Source organism: Gracilinanus agilis, chromosome 1 (assembly GCF_016433145.1).
Source record: "Gracilinanus agilis isolate LMUSP501 chromosome 1, AgileGrace, whole genome shotgun sequence".
NCBI classification, from domain to species: Eukaryota; Metazoa; Chordata; class Mammalia; order Didelphimorphia; family Didelphidae; genus Gracilinanus; species Gracilinanus agilis.
The window spans coordinates 559,307,253-559,331,145 of NC_058130.1; the positions used below are offsets into that span (position 1 = coordinate 559,307,253).

Below are 23,893 nucleotides of genomic sequence, written 5' to 3' on the forward strand. Positions count from 1 at the left end.
CCTCAGGAGGGAACAGTCACATCCTAAATAGTGCCTAGAGTTAGGGGAAAACAGAATAAGGAAAAGGTTCACTTGAAACAATTGAAATGGTCAATAATTGTAGCATGCCCTGGATCCTTATGCAAAAAAGTGGGAAACATCAGTTTCTGTCTCTGTTTTGGCCTGATCTGTCCCTTTCTTGAAAAATAACAATCAGATGCTGCTGTGTTAATGGTCATCGTACCTCAGTTACCCCAAAGGGAGTCTGGGCCCAGGGCAACTGGAGAGAGGCACATAATATTCCCGAGTGGGATAAGGGGCTAAATATCCTTGGAGCTGCCATCAGCAGGTGCAGATAGCAGGTGTGGTATCTATCAGGGAGAAATCTGTTGGAACCCTAGAAACAAATCAGTGATTTAAATGCTATTTGTTATATTGACCAGGGCCTCGAGAAGGGGCTCAGTGGTTGAGAGATGTGTGTTCCCCCTAACACACATACACACACACACACACACAATTTCTCTATTTTTGAGTAGAAAAGTATAATAAAATAGAAAAGTATAACTGAATATTTAAGCTCCCAAACAGCAAATAATTAATAGGCATCTACTGATTGACCAGCACTGGGCTAGATGCTGTGAGGGAATCACTGGATTCTGACCTCAAGGTGCTTACAGGAGAAAAAGGAGGAAAAAGAACAGAGGAAGACTGTGGGGGTGCAGAGGTGTCAAACACATAGGCAGGCCTGAACAAGTTTAAAATGTAATTGGGGGATATTAATAAAATAAAAATACGAGATATAGATAATATTAATGAATATGTGGCTCGTGGGGATCCTTATTTATGATTTAGTGGCCCCCATTTCTATTTGAATTTGAAACAGCTAGTGTAGAGGATAGCCCAGGGGACCTGGAGTCAGTTAGACCCGAGTTCAAATCCTACTTAAGTCACTTACTGATCCTAGACCTTATTTTCCTCATCTGTAAAAAGAGAAGGTTGACTTTGGTGGCCTCTAAGGACCTTTCTGGTCCTAAAACCTGTCACCCAGATTTGTCTGACGTGGCATTGAGCACTGGTATCCCAAAGAGATATGTATATTGGTTCATGATTTATTTTTTTATTTTATACCCACTCATCAAACATAAATATTTATACACTTTTATTATTATTATATATTTTATACATAAGTATATATTATTATTTATAAACATAAATACATACAAAACAAACCAGGAAAGAGTTATTGTAATAAGAAATTGGACTTGCTTGCCATTGCAGGGAGCAGGGAGAGAGGGTCAGGAGAAGAAAGAGAAACTGGAATTCAAAACTTTAAAAAAATGAATGTTAAAAAGATTTTACATGCACTAGGGGGAAAATAATTATTTTTTAAATTATTTTAAAAAATGAGAAATTGGATTATGTACAGCAGGGGATGGCAGACCAGGGTTCATGGGCAGGATATTGCCTGTTTTTTTACTGTCCATGAGCCAAGAATGTAAAAGCATTTACATGTAAACCATTTATTAGTAAAAACGTATTCACATGAAAACCATCCACATGTAAAAGTCATAAGTTCATAGGGCCATACAAAAAAAGGAAGGAGGCCAAATGGGTCCTGATGTACAGTTGGGTTTGTTTTTAAGACATATATATATTATTTATTTTATAATATATTTATATTATATATACATATATAATATATTTATATTATATATATAATATAAAACATATATTTAGCAAGGTAGTACAGCATTGCTCCTTTTTTGAACTCTTCTTCCCTTGTTCTTGTTTTCTTTTGTATATTTAAATTTTTTCTTTTTCTATTTAATTTATTCATTTATAATTATATTTTGTGTTATATATTATATATAATGACATATTAATTCATTTAAAAACTTAAAACTTTTATTACTTTTATTTTTTCATGATTTCATGATCACTCATTTGATTTATGGTTTTTTAAATACCTTGGTTTGTGAATTGTCATCAACTGGTGAAAACTCAGACATAGTAGCTCGTCTTTTTAGGTAGCTGGTTTCAAACCAGTAAAAATAAACAGAGATTAGGTCAGTAGAAGCCTATGGCTAGATCTGGCATGGCAGCCAGCCCACATACAAAAATCACATTTTGATTGTTTCAGGGCAGCGGCTATAGCAGAGAGCTGGAGAGTTTTAGAATTCCCTCCTTTGGGGGTTGACTTCCTATTTTCTCTATTCATCGGTGGGAAAGAAAGTGGGCTAAAATCAAGAGATCTCTCCCTTCCTTTGCTACTGACTCACTAGGACTGTGGAATTCGTTGTGGAATTTTGTTATCACCCAGCCTATGAGATGGATAATGCTTCGTTCTAGTCAATAAATATAAAGTATTTGAAAGCTGCTAATGTAAGATGTTCTGGAAATGAGGGAAGGTTTTTTCTGAGTTAGAGTGGTCTGAAATTTCAACACAAGTAAACAGGGGAATGAGGTGAGGAAGACCTGAATTCAAATGTGGCCTCTGACACTTATTGGATGTGTGACTCTGGGCAAGGCGTCTTTGCCTCAGTTTCTTCATCTGTAAAATGGGGATAATAATAGCACCGACTTCCCAGGATTGTTATGGGAGTCAAAGGGGACAATATTTGTAAATAACTTAGCACTATGGTTCCAAATAGTGAAGAGCTATAAAAAAAATGTGAGGTAGCTAGGTGGTGCAGGGAACAGTGTCCTGGAGTTGGGAAGACTCATCTTCCTGAGTTCAAATCTGGCCTCCGACACTAATCGTGTCGCTCTGGGCAAGTCACTTCACGCTATTTACCACCATTTCTGTAAAATGAGCTGGTGAAGGAAATGGCAAACCACTCCAGTATCTTTGCCAAGAAAAGCCCAAATGGGTCACACGAAGAGTCAGACACAGCTGAAAGGACTCAACATTATTATTATTTAAAAAGCTCACGTGATCTCAGACATAGCATCTAGAATAAGAAGAGATGATAATTGTTATTGTTGTCTTTGATTACATATTAGTAATTAGTGTTTATCCAATCATTGATGGATTTTCTCTTCACATGCAACTTTCACATATTTCTTGGAATTCTCCATTTTTCGTTTGTATTAAATTTTGTTTGCATTAAATATTTTCTGTCACATTCCTATATTATCATTTAGTCTAGCCATTTCTCAACTGATGAACATGAGTCTGTTTCTAGTTTTTTGCTAATATAAATAATGCTGCTAGGAAAATATACCCACATAAAGCATCAAGGCATAGTGAATTGGACTCCATCTTGGAAGTCAAAACGTGAGTTCAAATCCTGACTCTGATACAGGATGACTGCATGACCCCTAGGCAAGTCATTATCTTCTCAAACTAAAAAAAAAAAAAAAAAACCCACTACATTTTGACTTAGGAAACCACAAATGAACATTATCTATATGGTTTTAAAAAAAATTTTATGGGGCAGTTGGGTAGCTCAGTGGATTGAGAGCCAGGCCTAGAGATGGGAGGTCCTAGATTCAAATCTGGCCTCAGACACTTCCCAGCTGTGTGACCCTGGGCAAGTCACTGGACCCCCATTGCCCACCCTTATCACTCTTCCACCAAGGAGCCAATATACAGAAGTTAAGGGTTTAAAAAAAAATTGTAAAAAAAATAGTAATGATAAATGAATAAACAAACAAATAACAAATAAATAAGCAAGCAAATAAATAAGTAAATAAATGATGATAAAATAAAATAAAAAAAATTTTTAAACATTTTCCTATTACATTTAATAGGGTCAGGACCACATCTGAACACGCTTGACCCCTCCACTCTAGGCAACTGTCTAAGAACACAAATGGCTGAGGTGCGGGAAATCATAGCTCTGGTACTTATCCTTATATATGCAAATATACATTTTTCTATTTATTGCCAATACCTCCTTAAGTGTGTTAGGGCTAGTCAACGAGCATTTAAGAGCATCCTAACAGTGATTCCCAAAGTGGGTGCCACTGCCCCCTGGTGGGTGCTGCAGCAATCCAGGGATGAGGTGATGGCCACAGGTGCACTTATCTTTCCTATTAATTGCTATTAAAATTAAAAACATAATAATTTCCAGGGGGCTAAGTAATATTTTTTCTGGAAAGGGGGCGGTGGGCCAAAAAAGTTTGGGAACCACTGCTATATACAAAGAAAGGTAAAAATAGGGTCGATGACCTTGGGAAGCTCACATTCTAATAGGGAATGCACGTGAAAAAAAATACATATGAGATAGAGAATGAATGGAAGGTCATCTCAAAGGGAAGGCACTAGCAAGGGAAGTAGGGGCTGCTGAAGGTGAGAATTGAGCCGAGTCTGGATGAAGCCAGGAAAGTCAGAGGCAAAGAAGAGGATGGAGAAACTAGAAGGAAATCGATGAAAAGGTAAGGAAATGAGGAGGTGGGGAATCACATGCAAGGACAGTTGCTGTAGTATAGAGGGAAGTGCATAGAGGGAAACAAGATGTCAGAAACTGAGAAGCAGGAAGGGGACAGGCAACAAGAAGGTTTTATATTTGACCTTGGAGTTAATGGAATTTATTGGAGGGTAAGAATGGGGGAGGCTGCCAAAGCCAGACCTAGATTTAGGAAAATCGCCTGGGCAGACTGGTGTAGGAAAGTGACTTGTAGCAAGCAGAAGACTGGTGCAAAGTGAGGGGATAAGGACCTACGCGATGGGGATAACTGTGCGAATGGAGAGAAAGGGATGTATTTGAGAAATGTTGTGAAGGTAGAAATGGCAAGACTTGGAATAGATTGCATCTGTGGAATGAGTGAGTATGAGGAGTTGAGGATGACACCAGCTTGGGCGGCGTGAAGGTGGTGTTCTCTGCAGTGCTAGGGAAGTTCAGAAAACGGGATATTGTGGGGGAAAGACGATGGATTCTGTTTTGGACATGTTAAATTTGGGATGTCTGTAGGACATCCAGTTTGAGATGTTCACAAGGCAGTCGATGATCCAAAGAGAGGAAAAGAAGTTCTTGGTGAATGATAATTTTTTTTTTACAGGATCATAGTTAAATTTAATTCAGTTAAGGGTAGGCTTTTGAAATAACATTCTTTATACTATGATGAAAACAGAAAACAACAGATTTCTTAAGAATGGTAGAAGTATTCAGTGAATTTGAAAGTCCTCAAGGTTAAGCAAAATTCAAATCTTTTCAATCTGACATTTTTTTTCTGTGAAATATAAGCGGAGAAGATTGGAAAAGAATAGAAAGTTTTGGAATTTTGGGATAATGAATCAACTAAGAAAGTATTAAGGATTGACTTGCTTCACTAAAGGTCCAGTTGAGATTTGTAATGGACCCTGTCAGTAGCATGTGAATAGAAGAAAAGGCAATGAAAGGTGGGAATGATCCAAGACTGGAGTTGACAGTGTATGAGAGGAAATAGGAGGTAAGAGTCTCACGTACAAAGGGTCACGTAACCATAAACCCCCAAAAGCAACCCCTTTGGAGATTTGGCTTGCCAGTGATGTAGCCATAGTTATAAAGATCCAGAAAATAAAGTTCTAAGTTCTTGGCATTGTCAAATGATTCAGCATTAGAAACTGATATGGTTTTATGTCAATATGACTTTAAAGAAAATGCATTTGCTTTGCTCTTGAACCTTAAGGACTATGGGACCTTTTCATCTGAAATGTAGCCAAAATTTCCTCAATTATACTGCTAGTATGTTCTCAGTACTTTTCCCATCAAACCACAATGCCCTTCAGTAAATACACTTTTCTCCCTTCCCCTATCATATGATCGAATTTTAAAACACTTATTCTGATGTGGTTTTGCCTCTTCTGCCCCTATCCTAGATGAAACTACTATTTCCAACTAGCATTCTATCAAGGATCAGTAATGGGATCTGAGAAATCAGAGGATTTTGATTCTCTGGAGAGAAGACTATAGAGAGGTTGGGTGACTTTTCATCGTAGTATATATATTCTGTTTAGGTAAGCTGTCAGAACGTCAGGCTTAAAAGAACTCAATTTTATGATTACCATTTTACCTACATTTTATATTTTATTAGAAAATTAAAATGAATAACTCTGGAAGACTTTGATCAATGCAATGAGCAAACATGATTCCAGAGGATAAAGAATGCTGCCCATCCACTTCCTGGCAGAAGCTTTGGATTAAATATGCAGAATGAGACATATTTTTGAACATGGCCTATACAGAATTTGCTTTGCATGACTATATATGTTTCAAAGGTTTCATTTTTCTTTTTTTTTTTTTTCCTCCAGTGGGGGGAAGAGATAGGAGAGAGAATGTCAATTAACTAGAAAAGTAAAAGGTGGTCAGTTTTTTAAAAGGGGTAAGGAAGTGTAGCTAGGCAGCATAGTGGATAGAGTGCCAGGCCTGGAATCAGGAAGACCTGAGTTCAAATCTGGTCCCAGAGACTTGCTATCAGACCCTGGGCAAGTCACTTAACCCTGCCTGCCTCAGTATACTCATTTGTAAAATGAGCTGGAGATGGAAATGGCAAAGCATTCCAGTGTCTTTGCCAAGAAAACCTCTTTTGGGGTCACAAAGAGTTAAACACCAATGAAAAACGAATAAACAAGAGAATTAAAAAAAATTAATTCAAATGTGTTAATTTTTTTTAAAGGCCTGCTTTATTCCTAAATGCAAATTTATTCTATCTCTAGATTAGTTCTTTACTAAAATTCTACTTGTGATGCCTCATCACAGCAGGGAAATGACTGAATTCTTACAGGATATGCCAGCGAAACACAGGCAAAAGCTGGTTTTTAACAAGCTGGAATGCTTAAGAACATAGACCCAATGATGGCTTATATAGCTGATGTTCAGAGAAGCTAATCATGGAGCCTGAGTGAAAGGAAATAATTTCTTCAGTGACAGAAACTATCATCTACCAAAGCTTGAACAATTGCAGTCTGACAGAGAATCACAGATCTTAGAAATATTAGGACAAAAGGTATAATGCTTCTCCGTGTTCAAAACAAAAGCCAAAAGGGAATGACTATAGATACTTGCTTCATAGGAAACATTTCAAAAATAATTGTCTTCCATCAAATGTGATACATCTTTTTGAAAAGGTAGATTCCTGTTATCAGTCAAAAACCAAACTTAACCAGGAAAGTTTCCCCCTACCCCAATTCCTTGAATGCCTCAGAAGAAATCCAATAATTTATAGATTTTTTTTCATTTGTTAAAATTGTCTCCCAAACCAAACTTCAAGCTCTTAGAGGGCAGGCAGCACAGCATATAACAATTCTTGGATAACTGTCAGTGTTCAGTGCAATGCTGCATAGGCAGTACCTAGTTGAATAATGAATATATGAATAAGTCTTCATTTTTTCTTCAAATTTTATAACTCGGGCTCTGGGGGAAAAGACAATTCTTTTGGTTTTGCTGCTTTTAGGTGAAGATTAGACCTCCCTTTTCAAATCACAGGCGTTTTTCTTCTGTTTTATTGCAGGTCAGACGGGTGCCGGAAACAACTGGGCGAAGGGACACTACACTGAAGGAGCAGAACTAGTCGATTCGGTGCTTGATGTAGTGAGGAAAGAATGTGAACACTGTGACTGTCTGCAGGGGTTTCAGCTCACTCACTCCCTGGGAGGAGGAACAGGGTCCGGGATGGGAACCCTGCTCATTAGCAAAATCCGAGAGGAGTATCCGGATAGGATCATGAATACCTTCAGCGTCATGCCTTCTCCCAAAGTGTCCGACACCGTGGTGGAGCCTTATAACGCTACCCTGTCGGTCCACCAGCTGGTTGAAAATACGGATGAGACTTACTGCATTGACAATGAGGCGCTGTACGATATCTGCTTCCGTACCCTGAAGCTTACCACCCCGACCTACGGAGACCTCAACCATCTGGTGTCTGCCACCATGAGCGGCGTCACCACCTCACTGCGCTTCCCAGGGCAGCTCAACGCTGACCTCCGAAAACTGGCCGTCAACATGGTCCCTTTCCCACGCCTTCACTTCTTCATGCCAGGCTTCGCTCCTTTGACGGCCAGGGGGAGTCAGCAGTACCGAGCGCTCACGGTGCCGGAACTCACTCAGCAGATGTTTGATGCTAAGAACATGATGGCTGCTTGTGACCCAAGACATGGACGGTATCTCACTGTGGCCACTGTTTTCCGAGGCCCAATGTCCATGAAAGAAGTGGATGAGCAGATGCTGGCCATCCAGAACAAGAACAGCAGCTATTTTGTGGAATGGATCCCCAATAACGTCAAGGTAGCTGTATGTGACATCCCCCCTCGTGGTCTCAAGATGGCCTCCACGTTTATTGGCAATAGCACTGCAATTCAGGAGCTCTTCAAACGCATCTCTGAGCAGTTCTCTGCCATGTTCCGTCGGAAGGCTTTCCTTCACTGGTTTACAGGAGAGGGGATGGATGAAATGGAGTTTACAGAAGCAGAAAGCAATATGAATGATCTGGTCTCAGAATACCAGCAATATCAAGAAGCTACAGCGAATGATGGGGAAGAAACTTTTGAAGATGATGAAGAAGAGATCAATGAATAAAGAAAATTTTCCCTATTACATTAAAATATAAATGAAAGCTTAATAAAATTCCTTTAATGTATAAACTGTCTTCATTTTGAAGTCTTTGGAAAATGGTAGAAAATTGACATGGAAGGTAGTTGGAAATATAAGAATTTTTTTTTTGTCCCTTCGTGGAGGAAAAAACAGGCTATGGAATACTGTGTTATACTGAAAATGCAATATAAACCTTAAAAATCTATTCATAATAAAAAAAAAGGAATATTATTATACCTGGCTTTTTTGGAGGGGGGCATACCAGGTACTTATTTTAACAGAGCCAACTTATAGAAGGAAAAAAGGAAACTCTACAAACTTACAACTATAGTAATTCCTGGAGGGGGAAAGCAGGGGTTGGGGGGTGTACTTGTGCTTCATCTCGTCTGGGTTTACAAAATGCTAGTCCCAGTAATGGAAGAAATAAGCTTCAAGGCAGAAACTTTATCAACAAGTCAAATCTTTGTAGATAGTAACTAGTATTTTTGGTAGCTTCTGTATTTCAGCAAAGCTTGATGGTAGTTTTAGGACAAATAAAAAGAAATATTTCTTTAGATAATTGAACCAAAAATTGACTCAATTATTTCCTTAAGACATAACTAATGATATAAATTCAATCATAGAATTTAAGAGCTGAAAGACACTTAAAAGACTAATCCAGGGGTTGATAAACTATAGCCCAAGAGCTAAAACTAATTTTTATATTTTTGAATCAAGTTTTATTGTATTTTAAAAAGTACAAAAACAGGGAGCAGGTTGGATTTGGCCTGTGGGCCATAGTATGCACAGATCCCAGATGTAGTTCATAAGCTTTACAGATGGAAGAAACCTAACATTATCTAGTTAAATTCCTTCATTTTATAGAGGAAACTGAAGCTGAAACAATAAATAGAAAATCATAATTCAAACTCAGGTTCTTTTACAAATCTAGTACTCTTTCCCCTATAGGCTCTCATTTCAAAGGCAAGGAAACGAAGACCTACAAAGGTTGCCTAATATAACAACTGAGAATAAACTCTAGATGCTAGACTTATTTCTCTGCTATATTCACTTGGACCAGTAGTTGTCGGACACTGCTCCATGAAACCACAGGAGTCCACAAACCCTCTCCATATATTTCTTGGGATAATAGTCATGGTATACATATTTGTTTACTTCAGAATCACCATAAACCCAAATGCCTTGCCAGGGATTCTACAGAAAGTCTCTTCCCACAATCTCAAAAGGCTGAAAAATCACTGTGATAAGTTGTTCTTCCTTTAATGAATTTTCAAAGGTGTCATTAAAATCCTGTACACTAAGGACATGGAAAGAAAATTTTAAAATCTTGTTTAAAATAAACATAAGTTGAATCAAAAATACAAAAAAAGTGATAACTTGCTGAATTAATCAACTGATGATCCAGTGAATTGTTCCACATACAGTTTTTACAAGCACTTTGAAATATTTCAGGCTTGGCCTCTCAGAAAGCTTAAATGGAAAGTTTCTCTATTTTATAGGCCAGGTCATTCTAAAAGAAGAGCTTAAAATTTTACAGTTCTGAATATTTCATAAAAAATCCTTTTGGACTAGAAAAATAATGAATGATCTTCAGCACTAGGAGCTCTAGTGGCATAGCTTTTTGCATGATGGGCTTGCTGCTAAGATCCAAATGAATTTTAATAGGCATTTTAAATTTGAACTAATCTAGGCATGACTTCTTGTCCTAAAGGGGGGTTGTATAAGGGATTTAGTGTGCTATCCCAAGTTCTGTTGAAACTAACAGATTACAAATGAACTCTTAACAAGAAGCATTAATAAACTGGATTTTATAAAAAATAATTCCCAAGGGCACCAGAAGCTTTATCAACATTTCCTATTATAAAAGTAAGAAGAGATAGGATACGGTCAAGATTTTATAATAAAGAAGATCATCCATTCCCAGAGTTAAGTTTACTAGAAATATATTTTCTTTAAGTAAACAAATCTGTGTTCAAAAAAGGACATTGTATGTATTTTATTCTTTTTGTTTCAAAGAAGCCTTATTTACACAATACATTCACATTTTTAATATCTTACAGCTCCCTGTAGAAAACCTTTTGATTAAAACATAACAAATGATCTGGATTTTTAAAAAAATACATCAAATTAGAATGTTTTCCTCATTCGGTGTCCAATTTATTTCAGTCTATCTGCCTTGTGCAGGTGCAAGGGAAACCACTGAAGGACGATGAGTTAATTAAAGGTACGTAAGTTGGGGGGAGAATGACTGACTTCTCTCAAGTACTGTAAAATTTTATAAATTAATTAATTATACTCAACATGTCCAGACACATGTTACCTAGGTAAAAGGGACTAGAACTTGGCACAGTTCAAGAATCTTTCAAATCAACTCTATTGGAATCTTTACTTAATGATTTCCCCTCAGTTAGTCCTCCTTTGGTGTGAGCAGGAAGCCATACCATCACCACTGACAATGACTTCTGAGGCTTAGAGATAAAGTGCCTGTCTTGCATACAAATCACAGCTTTCTTTTTTGTTACCATTTCAACCTTTGGATAAGTAGTAGGTTAAGACCAACCTAACAAAATGCTTCAAGCACTGGATTTCATTGATCTGACAAAGCCAAAGTTGAAGAACTGTGCAAATTGATAACACAAGACAAAATGAAATTAAAATGGTGTCTCTCCTTTGATTTTTTTCGTTGTCTTCTCTTCTGGTGATTCCTCTTTCTCCTTCTCCTTTTCACGATCTTTGTTCCAGTCTTTAAGTCCTTCTGGAAGAGAGGTGTCCTCATCTAAACTTCCAGTGCCTTCTACAAAATCTTCATAGGTAGATTTTTCTACAAAGGGTCTGGGGCCCAAAAGTTCAACCATATCAGCTTTATCTAATACTTCCTTTTCTAGCAGTCGAAGAGCAACCTGAAACAGGAACAATTTCTATTAAATACAGAGGATTAGGGAAAAAGAGAAGTGCCTTACTAATGCACAGGTAAAAACATTTAAACAGATTTAGTTCAGACTATTAGTCCCACAACAAAAGCTTTTAAAGCTATGTTTGTGACCTTCACCTACTCTGTAACTTTAATTCACCTGTGTACTGCTTTAGACTACCTGAGTTTTTATTTTTTTTAAATTGCAGCTTTTACTGTTAATGTAAGATTATGTGAAAACTAAGAACAAACATTAAAGATGTCTTTCTCTACCAGATGGAACTCATAATTACATACCTGCATAATCTCATTCAGAATAGCTGAGAAATTAGGTGTTCCACTAAACTGAATCAGAGACTTAGCATATGTGCATTAACCAATTTTTTTTAAATGAAGGCTATAAGGTAAAATAATATTAAACCATTTTTTAATATACTCTAATCCATCTTTCACGATTTGGAAAGTATCCTGATATCATAGAGTATATCAGGGTCATTGTTAGGAACAGCAGTTGTTATTATTACATAGGAAAATGGGATTAACTCATTCAATAAACATTTGCTGAGTATCTGGTAGGAGCAAAATACTATAGATGGATTTACGTAATGAAGTACAGAACACAATTTCTGTCCCCAAAAGATATTATACTCTACTCTAGTGTGGGAGCTTATACAATCTATGTTGTCCAGGATAGTCTTCAACCAGTAAGCACTTATTAAGTGCCTATGACATGCTAGGCACAGTACTAGGTACTGGGGCTAGAGAGACAAAATGAAATACCTCCACACAAGGAGCTTACATTCTATTAGGTGAGATATGTACACAACTAAATATGTACAAAATCAATAATTTTTAAAAAGAAGGATACTGTTAACAGCTAGGGAAAAGTATTAGAAAAGTCTTCGTGTAGAACACGGCACTTCAACTAAACTTTGGAGAAAACAGATTCCAAGAGGTATAAGTGAGAAGGGAATACACAGGTATGAGGATGACAGTACATAGACACAGAGAAGTGAGATGGAGTGTTACAGGTAAGGAACAGAAAGAAGGGCTGTTTCCTTGGACTGGAGGATGCAGGAAGTAGAAGAAAAAAGGCTGAGAAGGGAAGGTGGGGCCAGTTTGTGGAGGGCTTTTAACGCCAAACAGAAGAGTGTATTTTGCTCCTAGAGGTAATAGGGACACAGTGGAGTTTACTGAGTATAAATGCCATGGTTAGATTTGCACTTTGGGAAAATCTCTTTGGTGAGTGTGTTGAGGTTGGACTGGAATGGGAAGAAACTTTAGGTAGAGAGACTATTAGGAAGCTATCAAATGAAGGTGACAAGACTCTATACTAGAGCTGTACCTTTGTGGATAGAGATTAGATATAAGTAGACACATAAAAGATCTTTTGGCTTTGTCCTATGGATTTCATCTATCCAAGTTATCCCTATTCCTCATTATCATGAGTAATTGAAAGTTGCCCATATAATATCACTCACTCCTTAGATACACATTTGAAAAATAGATAACACAAGTATAAAGTGCAGTCATACCTTTTTCAATCTAAGAAAAACATAATATTCAGTTTATTTCTTTCATTTTGGCAAAATTTTTCAGAAGTATTGCTTCATAAAACACCTACCTTCTCTATATCAGCTTTTTTCTCTGTAAGAAGAGCTACTGTTCGTTTATAAGCACTATTAATAAGTATCCGTACTTCATCATCTATCAGTCTTGCAGTAGCTTCACTATATGGTTTCTCCAACACCATGTCTCCTTGTCGTGGAAGGTCAAAGGAAATCTGTCCTACTTTTTCATTCATACCAAACTGAACAATCTGAAAGAGAAAAACAAACATGTGAGTGGCCTGAATCTTAATGCATCTACTTTTGAGATCACCAAAGACAACAGGAAGGAGAAAGCAGTATGGTCTAGCTCTCTCTCACATCTACTCCAACCAAGATCTGTAAAGAGAACCAGACTGAACTATGATAAGGAAAAATCACTCTGAGTCATCAGCAGGAACCCAGAAAATGAAAATCAAGATCAGGTGCAGCCCAGACATTATCTTGGCAGAAATATGCTGAACCTGACTTCAATACAAAGCCCCAACTGGGGGAGTAAGAATAATCCAATTAAAAAAAATTTTTTCCCCCAACAAATAATGCTAGAGATGTCCAAGATGCAAACCTAAAACAAGAGAATGATTTCAAAACATCCACAAGCAGCACTTCAATGAAAAATATAGCTTAGACAAAAGTCTAAATAGAATTCCTGGAATAAAGCAAGAGTTTAAAAATTATTTTATAAATTAAACGAGAGTGGAAAAGGAAAACAATAGAAAGCATTTTTAGGAAAGACCTAAAAAGAACACGAATCATGTGACCATGGGAAAATATCCTAAATTAATTAAATAAAAAATGAAAAAATGAAAAAAAACCCAGCAGTTTTCTAAGGGAAAAAATAAAAAATATTAATAGCCATAAGAAAAAAATCTTTTAAATTATTTATTAGACAAATGTAAATTAAAGCAAATCTGAGATTCCACATCACATTATCAGACTGACGAAGCTGACAAAAAATAGAAAATGATGTGTTTGAGGAGCTGTGGGAAAGCAGATAAACTTACACACTGCTGGTGGGAGCTATTAATTAGTCAAGCCATTTTGAAAAGCAATTTAGAACTATGTCCAAAAAGTTACTAAACTGAACATAATCAGTTACACCATTACTAGACCTAAACCCCAAAGAAATCAAAGAAAAGGACCTATATGTGTAAAAAATACTTATAACAACATTTTTTGTACTGGCAAAGAATTAGAAGCCAAGGGGGTGCCTAGCCATTGAGAAATTACTGAACAGATTATGGTACATGGATATAATAGGATACTATTATAATACAACAAATGATGAAAGGGATGATTTCAGAGAAACCTGGGAAGATTTTTAAGAACTGATGAAGACTGAAGAGGGCAGAACTTTCTAGTTTTATATTATAATAATAGCCACAATATTGTAAAGATAATTTTGAAAAACTTAAGATCAATATAATGACCAATCATACATAATTCCAAAGGACTGATGATGAAACCATGCTACTAACCTCCTGACAGAGATGATGGACTTCAGGTGAAGAAATATAATTTTTTAACATGGCCAATGAGAGAATTTTTTTTTTTACTGTACATAATGTATATTTTAAGTGTTCTTGGTTTTTTTGGTTTATTTTGTTTCCAATGGAAGGGATAAAGGATGTGGGAGGGAAAATAAATTTTTCTTAATTGAAAAAAAATTTTTTTAATGTTTAAATGCATTTACTTCATTGCAACATTACCATGAAGCAAGTAAAGAGTGTTTTGGTAACCAGGAATCATCTCAAAGGACAATTTTAAAAAGAAAGAAATAATAAAGTTAATTCAATATCACAATTGAACAGAGAGAGAAGTACTTTTCTTTCCAATCATTTCTGAAGCATAAGAATTGCCAAATAAATTATACAAAAATAGGATTATTTCTATCAATGTTCCTGTTGTTTTCTTAGGGAGCACAATGAACTCCAAAGACATGGACTTTGAGTCAAAAGACCACAGACTGTATCCTGGCTATGATAATTACTAGCTGCATTACTTTGAGCAAATCATTTAACCTGGCTCTTAGTTATTATCTGTTAAGCAGAAATAATATTTTCACCCTTCATCTCACAAGAATGTTTGAGGAAACATTTTGTAAACCACAAAGTGCTACATAGGCATAAGTTATTAGTATTAATAATAAAAATATTTTTTCTAAATAAAACTATGACAGTCATTCACTCTGATATTTCAGTTATATTGCTGCACTAATTTCATGCACTAAAAATTCATGCCATATTTATAGGAGAATTATAAAATAATTCCTTTTTTAATAAAAGGATTTAAAATTAATATTGCCATTTGCACAAATTTCTACAATAATTGTTAAGGTAATAACAGTTTTAGACCAAGGAGTCAAATTTGTCTAGAACATAATCTAAATTACATGACAAATTTCTCTTATACTTGTCAGGCCACAAGTTTTGATTTTTGAAATTCAATCATTCTCCTTTACAGAATAAATTTTGACCCAAATATTCACAGATTTAAGTACATAAGCTTAAAAATATGATCAAAAGATAATTTCATAAATGTCAATTTCATACACAATTTAAGGAGGGAAACCCTATTTCAAACACCTACTTGGGCATATGCACTTTGAGTTACTTTCCTCAAGTCATCCTGAGCACCAGTTGTAATTCTTCCAAAAAAGATTTCTTCTGATACACGTCCTCCTAAAGTCATGCACATTCTGTCCAAGAGCTGTTCTTTGGTATAAAGGTATTGCTCTTTGGGTAAATACTGAGCATAACCCAAACCTTTTCCACGTGGAATGATGGATACCTTTGGAAGGAAGAAATAAGACATGTTAAATATTTAATAACATGTAGAATTTAACAAAACATTTCCCTCTGGATAAACAAATTTCAAAAAATCTCTTCATGAAAAATGAAAACAAGCACATATAAAAACAAAAAAAAATCCATCTACCTTTTCTAGCTATATGGCTGCAGCAGATTTATTGATAATTTTTAGAAGTCTTGAGTTTTTTTTTAATTTATTCCAAATTGGTGCCACTTAACAGTTTTCATTCTTGCTTTCTCTGACAACTCAATTTGAACCATCTTACTACTTTGTAAAATGTGCCAATCATTCAACACACCTCAGGGTATATTGCGATCTCTTTTGGAAGATTCCCCAAGCTCACCAAAATTTCATTTAACTAGAAAAGTTTAAAGCTTGCATGTCATAGCTAACACTGCATACTTCTAGAAAAGAACAGGGAAAAAAAAAATTTTTTTTCTGGCAATCCAGTTGGAAATGTCACAATGTTGCTTGTCTTATTAATGAGAGTACTCTTTCCCAAGGTGGAGATCATAACTTGGCTATACTTCTCTCATTCTGCATTTTTGAATCTCTGATAAACATGTTATAGAAGGACTACCCAACATGTTGGGGGTAGGAGGATCCTTCTTAACAAGGATACTATTGTCGTATGCCAGCTGTCCATGAATGAAGGGATAAGTGGAAGAGGAGGAGATTCATATATGCCCCTACAATTGTTAATTTAAATGCTTACCTTTAAAGCAGACTCTCTTATAATTAAGATCGCATAACTACTGTGCCTGACATACTGTTCTGGAGAACATATAGAAAAAGAAAGTCTTTCTCTTTGCCCTTAATTTGTTCATGTACCCTAGAATCAGTCACTCTACTCTATTTGGATTTTGTTCTCTGTTTGTTTTTGTTGGATATTGTTTGCCTGTACAGAAAATAAACATTATGGAAAACTAAGGATTGTGGTAAAACCTTAATTAACTGAAAAGTTTTGGTAATGGCATACTTGGGCTAATAAACATTACCAGAATTTACAAGAAAGTTGTTTTGCTTTTAAAAATCTTTGCAAAGATAAATGCAAATTAAAACAATTCTAAGGTTCCTTCTCACACATATCAGATTAACAAAGTTAACAAAAAGGAAAAATGATAAACACTTAAGGGACTTTGGCAAAATAATCACATTAATGCACCACTGGTAGAACTGTGAATTAATAAAGTTATTACGGAAAGAAATAGAACCATTCTCAAAAAGCTATTAAACTAAAAATATCCTCTCTATCCCCATATCCCCATTACTAGGCCAATTCCATGAAGCAATGAAAGAATGAGAAAAAGAATCTATATGTACAAAAATATTTATAGTAACTCTTTTTGGACTAGAAAAGAACTGGGAACCAGGGGGTGCCCATAAATTAGGGAATGGGCAAACAAATTATGATTTATGAAGTAAATGAGTATTATTGTGCTGTAAGATATGATGAAGGAGATGGTTTCAGAGGAATCTCATTAAACATACATGAACATGATGCAGTGTGAAGTATGCAGGACCAAAATAATAATTTATTTAATAAAAATATTGTTAAGACAAAAACCAATGAAAGATAAGAACTTTGATCAACATATTGAACAAACACAATTCCAATTCCTGATAATTCAAAATTAAAGATGCTAACTATATCGTGAAAGAGAGATGATGGATTCAGGGGTGTAGAAGGTAATATACATTTTTTAGACATGACCAATGTAGGGAATTTCCTTTCCTAAGAATGCATATTTGTTACAGGGCTCTTGGTTTTTTTTTTTTCCTTTTCTTCTTTAAAAACTCTTACCTTCCATTTTATAATCAATATTATGTTTTGGGTCCAAAGATATATATATCACACATAAGAATGATAAGGGCTAGGCAATGGGGATTAAGTGACTTGCTTGCACAGCTAGGAAGAGTATGAGACCAGATTTAAACCCAGGATTTCTTACCTCTAGGCCTGGCTCTCAATCCACTGAACTACCTTCACTGCCCTCTTAAGCTTAAGCTCTTATTTTTCTTTCTTTTTTAATGGGGTAGGAAATAAAGGTGAAAGGGAAGAAAACGATTCTTATTTTTAAAAATTTAATTTTTAAAATCTTTGCAAAATATATTTGTGGTTTCTTGCCTTTGTAAGCATGTTATTCAATAGAAAATCTAATCCTTCTTGGATGATTCGAAATCTTGAAGGGCTCTGGTATAATAGTTATTCACAATGATAACTAAATAGTACTTAAAATATAGATTAAAAAGTGGGAAGTTATGTTGAATGCATATTGACTAAAGGAAAACTATAATTTGGATTAAATCTCTGATGATCACTTTGTTGTCCCCCCCCCCTCCTTTTTTCATAAAAGTTTGGGGTTGGGACTAAGATTGAGGATGGGAAGGGGAATTCCTATTTCTTGAAGATTCCATTTAAATGAGTTCTGGCTATTAATAGTTTTAAATACATATTTCTATACCTCATGGTCAGCACAACTCTACATCTGTGGAAAGCAGATCAAACCTCTTAAGTCACACCCTAGGGATGTAAATAATTTTTGCACATTATTTCTTAGAACATTTCTGGAAGAAGTACATACAACAGTGTTCACTGTCTATATTGTTCTCTAATTACTAAGTTACTGAAACCACATTAAATAGAACTAAAATGTACTGTTGGATACTAAACATAATCAATCATTTTTTTCTAAAAGATGACTGTAACCAATAACTGAGAAAAAAGGCTAGAAAGGGAATCTTATAGGTTTAACTTTTTTTTTAATTATAATTTTACTGAGCTCCTTCTAAAAGAGTAAATATGTACATGAAATAATCTGTATTTACTGGGATTTGCCCAAGTATGTAGGGTTAAGGCTCTACACAAGTGTCACAAAAGATCAAAATCCCTAGTATTGCATTTTTTTTCCACAATAAAATTCTTATTTCCTCAGAATCTTGTTTAATCCATGATTTATCAGGATTGAAACCAGAACACTACTAGACTGGACCTAGTACACTGTATTTTTCATCAGTCCTAAACTCAAGTAATTCAATGTTATCTGCTATTCTTACTTGAGTTTTAGAATATGCTTAAATCATCAGGTACCTACTTATTCTTTGTAGTCTATTTTCCCTTTTCCGGGGGGGGGGGGGAGTTGGTGTATACACCCTACTTATCTTTAAATATGGGGAGGTCTGTGACCAACATGTGCGATAGTGGGTGATGAATTAGAATCAACTGACTGCCCCCTGGGCAGTCCTAAGCAAAACTTTAGCTGAAATTGGTCCACATAAAGTGGAAGGAAGGCACAGGAAGTGACAAAAGGAATGGTCTTTAAAAGTGGCAAAAATTTCCTGTCATGAGGTTTTTCTCCTTCAACTAGATCTTGAAGGAGCTCTGGCTTGAGACTTCGGACTTCTCTTGGATTTTTCCCATAGAACTACCACGTGGGTGAGTGAAAAAGGCTTACTCCCTTTCTAGCCTCCAGAGAGGCCCCTTATATTGGAGGACACCTCATGGCTAAAACCCTCATTTAATTGACCCTTCAGAAGCCCTCCAGCTGGGGCTTCTGAAGCCCTGTCAGAGTAAAGCTAGGGCCTGATCAAATAGTCTAGCTCATTAATCTAGATTTCTTACTCTGCCCTCTTTCTCATTTCTCTACTTTCACTCTTTCTCTCTATTTTATAAATTGCTAAAAAGTCATTCTGACTTGAATAATAATTACAGCAACCACATTCCTCATAAATTTAGTCCAACCCTTTAATATTTTACCCCTTACAGTAGAGAAATACAAATCAAAACAACTCTGAGGTACCACCTCACACTTAGCAGATTGGCTAATATGACAGCAAAGGAAAGTAATAAATGTTGGATGGGATGTGGCAAAATTGGGACACTAATGCATTGCTGGTGGAGTTGTGAATTGATCCAACCATTCTGGAAGGCAATTTGGAACTATGCCCAAAGGGCTTTAAAAGACTACCTGCCCTTTGATTCAGCTATACCACTTGGTTTATACTCCAAAGAGATAATTAAAAAAAAAAAGACTTGTACAAAAATATCCACACTCTTTGGAAATTGGAAAATGTGAAAGTCAGGGAAGTCAGCAGTTAAGGTGGAGGAGGTAAACCATTGTGGGCATGGAAGATAGGTAGAGAAAATTCTTGAAGCTGAGAGTGTCTTGTTTATGGAACAGTCATCAGATCAAAGAGAAAATGGTAGGAAACAAAGTATAAGAAAACAGGACAGTTAGGATGGGACTAGGTTTTCTGATCAGTTAGACTTATTTTTTTCCTCTTATTTTTCTTTTTGTTTGTCTTAAAAATTCTATTTGTTACATTGGATGGCTTTCTGAGAGGAGGAGAAGGTTACTAGGGAGTCTAGGGTGACACAAAAAAATCAAAATCCTTATTTTTTTAAGTATACTATAGATATACAATCAGAAAACCTGAGTTCTGCTTCTACGTTTGTCAACTTACTAGCTTTGTGACTTTGGGCAAACCAAGTTTCCTCATCTGTAAAATGAAGATACCAATACCTGTCCTGCCTACCTCAAAGGTTTGTTGTGTAAATTAAATGAGAATGTAGGTGAACCTGCCCTGAAAGTGGTAAAGCACTACACAAATGTGAGTATTATTGCATTCTTTTAAAACAAATACCCACCCCACCCAATATTCCTGACACTGACACACAAAAAGTCATCTCTACAACTGTAGGGAACAAAACATAGCACAAAGGCTGGGGAACATCATTACCTTCCCAACCCTCCAAAATTCAGCATTTTTCCATTTGGATTCAATTCAACATTCTCCTGTTCTCCCTCAATTGAGCTTTTGCCCCAAACTCCACTCCATATTTTAATGTTTCCCTTGGTTTCCATTTCATAACACGCCTGGATTTTAATCATTTTTTCCCTCTACTTTTGTTATTAACATAATATCTTAGTGCCTAGACCTAGAAATGACTTCTCTTTTCCCCATTCTTATTTTTAGCTCCTATACTCTTTAAAGCACAGTAATGTATTTTTTAGGCTTTCTTTACAGGGGAAAATAGGATATAAAAATTAAGAAATAATATAGCAATGTAGGATTATTAGAAATACATTAAAAAACTGCTCAGCCCCAAGGTATAGTCATGTCCTCTCTCCTCACATCCCCTTCAGAGAATCCTTATCTCTTCTGAAAGCATAACTCAGGTGCATCTCCTACACACAACTTTTCCTGATCCTCCTCCTTGTTAACTGTCTCTCTCTTGACAAAATTTGTATATATTATGTATTCATTTATGCTTGTACATGCTGCTTTTCCATAATAAAATGTTAGTTTTTCAAATAAGGACCCTTGACTAGAAAAGTCTGGCTAATTCAGCCCCAGAAGTGAAAGCAATCTTCTAACTCACAAATCCCTCAAAGTTCAAAATGGATCTGGGATTCAAAAACTTATATGCTCCCAATTGAGCTTTGCTCAATGCACTTGGAGTTTTAGGAGTTCTAACGTACATTCCCATAAAATCCCTCACAAGCTTTCTAAATAAATAAAGAGAGAGAAGTATTCTTACAACCTGGAAAGCAGAATATAAAAATTCCTCCAAAATAATATAAAATAAAGATGTCAAGTTGCTCCATTAAATTTTCTCTATTTCTCCTAAATCCACAAACTAATTCTTAAAAAAATTATTTTCCAAAGTAGGCTTTCTTTTAATTATTTTTTCTTTAATATTATCATCTCTTTAGATAAAAAAAATCTTATATTTTTATATTTTATTAAGTATGGGATTTTCCTTTGAAGACACTGACTGATTTACTGGTGTCTATAATGATGAAAATTACTTTACCTTTAAAAGTGGATCAGCATGTTCCAGATACCAGCCTGCAACGGCATGCCCTGCTTCATGATATGCTACTGTCTTTTTCTCCTCTGGCTGTAACACTTGAGTTTTTTTTTCCAAACCTTTAAAAAAAAAATCAAAACCTACCATTTTAATAACACTAGTATAAGATAATTATGCATTCCAATAAACTATGGAAAACACTGGGTTAGAGATTTAGTTGCCTCTGGTATTTGAAAAGTTCCAAATATTCCTTTGCCTTACAAAAGCAAAAGATCAACTTAAAAATACACTAAATTCTTGCAATACTGTGTTCGAACGCACGAACATACACTTCTCCTGTTCCTCATAAACTATTTTAGCAAAGAAATGAAATTCAACATATAGCCTAATCACTGCTGACAACCTATCTTTCCAGTCTTATTTCATATTATTCCCCTTCAGACATTCCTTAATCTAGTTAAGTGGGACTTGTAGCAGATAAGCCATATATAAATTCATAGGATCATAGATCTAAAGCTGAAAGGGATGTCAGAGGCCATCTAGTCCAATCCCCTTATTTTATAAACAAGAAAATCAGGAAAGGTCAGAGACTTGTCCATAAGCACGTGGGTAGTAGTTATTAGAAAGCTTGTGACTAGCAGAAGAGCAAGATTTGAACACAGATCCTCTGGCTCCATAGTTAGTGTTCTTTCTCCCTGAACCAGGTTGCTCCTGCCTTTGTAGAAATGTCCCTCCTATCTGGAATGCACTTTCTCCTCATAAACCCCTCAGAGAATTCCTATCTTTCTTCAAAGCACAGCTCAGGTGGCACTTCCTACAGAAGACTTTCCTGATCCTCCCCCATTTGTTACCTAGCTCTCCCTCTTGAAATTATTTTGTATTTTATTTATCTCTGTATATGCTGTATATGGTAGAATGTAAGTTTCTCAATCAAAGGGTTGTTTTCTTTTTGCCATTGTAACCTTAGCACACAGACTAGTTCCTTACATATATCAAGCACTTAATACATGTTTCTTTAAAGGTATTGGAAATGGACCAGGAAACAGAAAAGCTCCCTACTGGGTGCTGAGAATTACTTGGTATTGGCTAGCCAAGAATCACCTATGGACAAAGGACACTTGGAAAAAAGAAGAATACATTTTGAAATAGGAAATTTCTATTGCTTAAGACCGCCAACAGACCTAGCTGAGAGTTGGAAATAGGATCTGGGTAATGTGATAACACTTTTGGACATTCGGTAAAAGCTACCTCAGACTGTTCTTAGTAGAAGCATTAAACTAAAAAAGATAATACAAACTTCCTGAGAAAAGAATGCAAAGATTAGACTCTATTGCAACGATTAGACAGAAACCCCAAACTGAAAGATCTTTAAGATATTTCTTAAGCCAAACAAAACTGATTTTAAGATTCTGTTATTTCAGAATCACCAAGTTGGAAGGTGCTTCAGAAACCATTTACTTAAGTTTTTCTTGATGAAGAATCCATTATTATAATACATAATTGACTATTTTATAAATATGTTGTACCTTTATAAATCCTTACACCTGCAGTAGATAATTATGGGGGTGATATTCATTTTGTTTTGTTTGACTCTAAAAGACTTGCCTGGGAATAGTGGTTTTGATAATTTACTACAAATAAAGATATGAGAGATAAAAGGCTATTATGTCCTTTTAGTTACACAAAGGAACTGTTAATTTGTGACAATAAAGGCAATCTTGGTATCAAATGTAAAGAGAAACATATATTAGAATTGCAAAAAAATAAAAAGGGAAGAATGAGGTACAAAGCCCTTGTGTTTTCTCCAAAAATAAGATGTTCTTGTTACTCTGGCCTAAGGAAGAGACTCTGATGAATTGAGACCCACACTGCCAAGTACCTGAAATCTCACAGAGGTTTGATCCAAGGGTTTTTCATTTTGAAATGACATCCTATAACAAGGCAGCTTCTGCATCAGGAAAGCTGAAATTTGATCTTCTACGTTTTTATCTGTCTCATAATGCATAAGCATATTATATTGCCATCCATTTTCTCTCTTGCATCTTTATTTCATCTTTTTTCCACTGGCTTTTTCCTCTCTACCAACAAATGTATGCAGGTGTCCCTCTCTGGAAAAGTCAAATCATTTGATTACCTCTTTAGCTAACTGCCTGTGCTTCCTTTAAATCTCAAACTCCTAGAATTGGTGAGCTACACCCAAATTCTCCATATCCTCTCTATTTGCTCATTAATCTCTTATAACCTGGATGCTATACCT

General features: G+C 35.7%; 2 protein-coding genes across 18 annotated transcripts in view; one reads left to right on the plus strand and one right to left on the minus strand.

Moving 5' to 3' along the window:
- The window catches only part of TUBB6 (tubulin beta 6 class V), a 19,772-nt gene extending 10,874 nt beyond the window's left edge, over window positions 1-8,898 (plus strand). For 3 of the 17 annotated variants that reach the window (XM_044666933.1, XM_044666945.1, XM_044666953.1), the window contains exon 4: window positions 7,414-8,898. In XM_044666933.1, the coding sequence (XP_044522868.1) occupies window positions 7,414-8,477 (1,064 nt within the window). In that variant the 3' untranslated portion in view covers window positions 8,478-8,898. The remainder of the gene's footprint in view (window positions 1-7,413) is intronic. The other 14 variants (XM_044666939.1, XM_044666974.1, XM_044666996.1 and 11 more) reach the window with 13 other exon arrangements.
- A 1,565-nt stretch (window positions 8,899-10,463) lies between these two features.
- The window catches only part of AFG3L2 (AFG3 like matrix AAA peptidase subunit 2), a 50,455-nt gene continuing 37,025 nt past the window's right edge, over window positions 10,464-23,893 (minus strand). Inside the window, exons 14-17 of the mRNA XM_044667055.1 lie at window positions 21,640-21,755; window positions 15,600-15,800; window positions 13,028-13,222; window positions 10,464-11,392 (exon numbers count right to left, since the gene is read on the minus strand). Coding sequence (XP_044522990.1) covers window positions 11,144-11,392; window positions 13,028-13,222; window positions 15,600-15,800; window positions 21,640-21,755 — 761 coding nt within the window. The 3' untranslated portion in view covers window positions 10,464-11,143. The remainder of the gene's footprint in view (window positions 11,393-13,027; window positions 13,223-15,599; window positions 15,801-21,639; window positions 21,756-23,893) is intronic.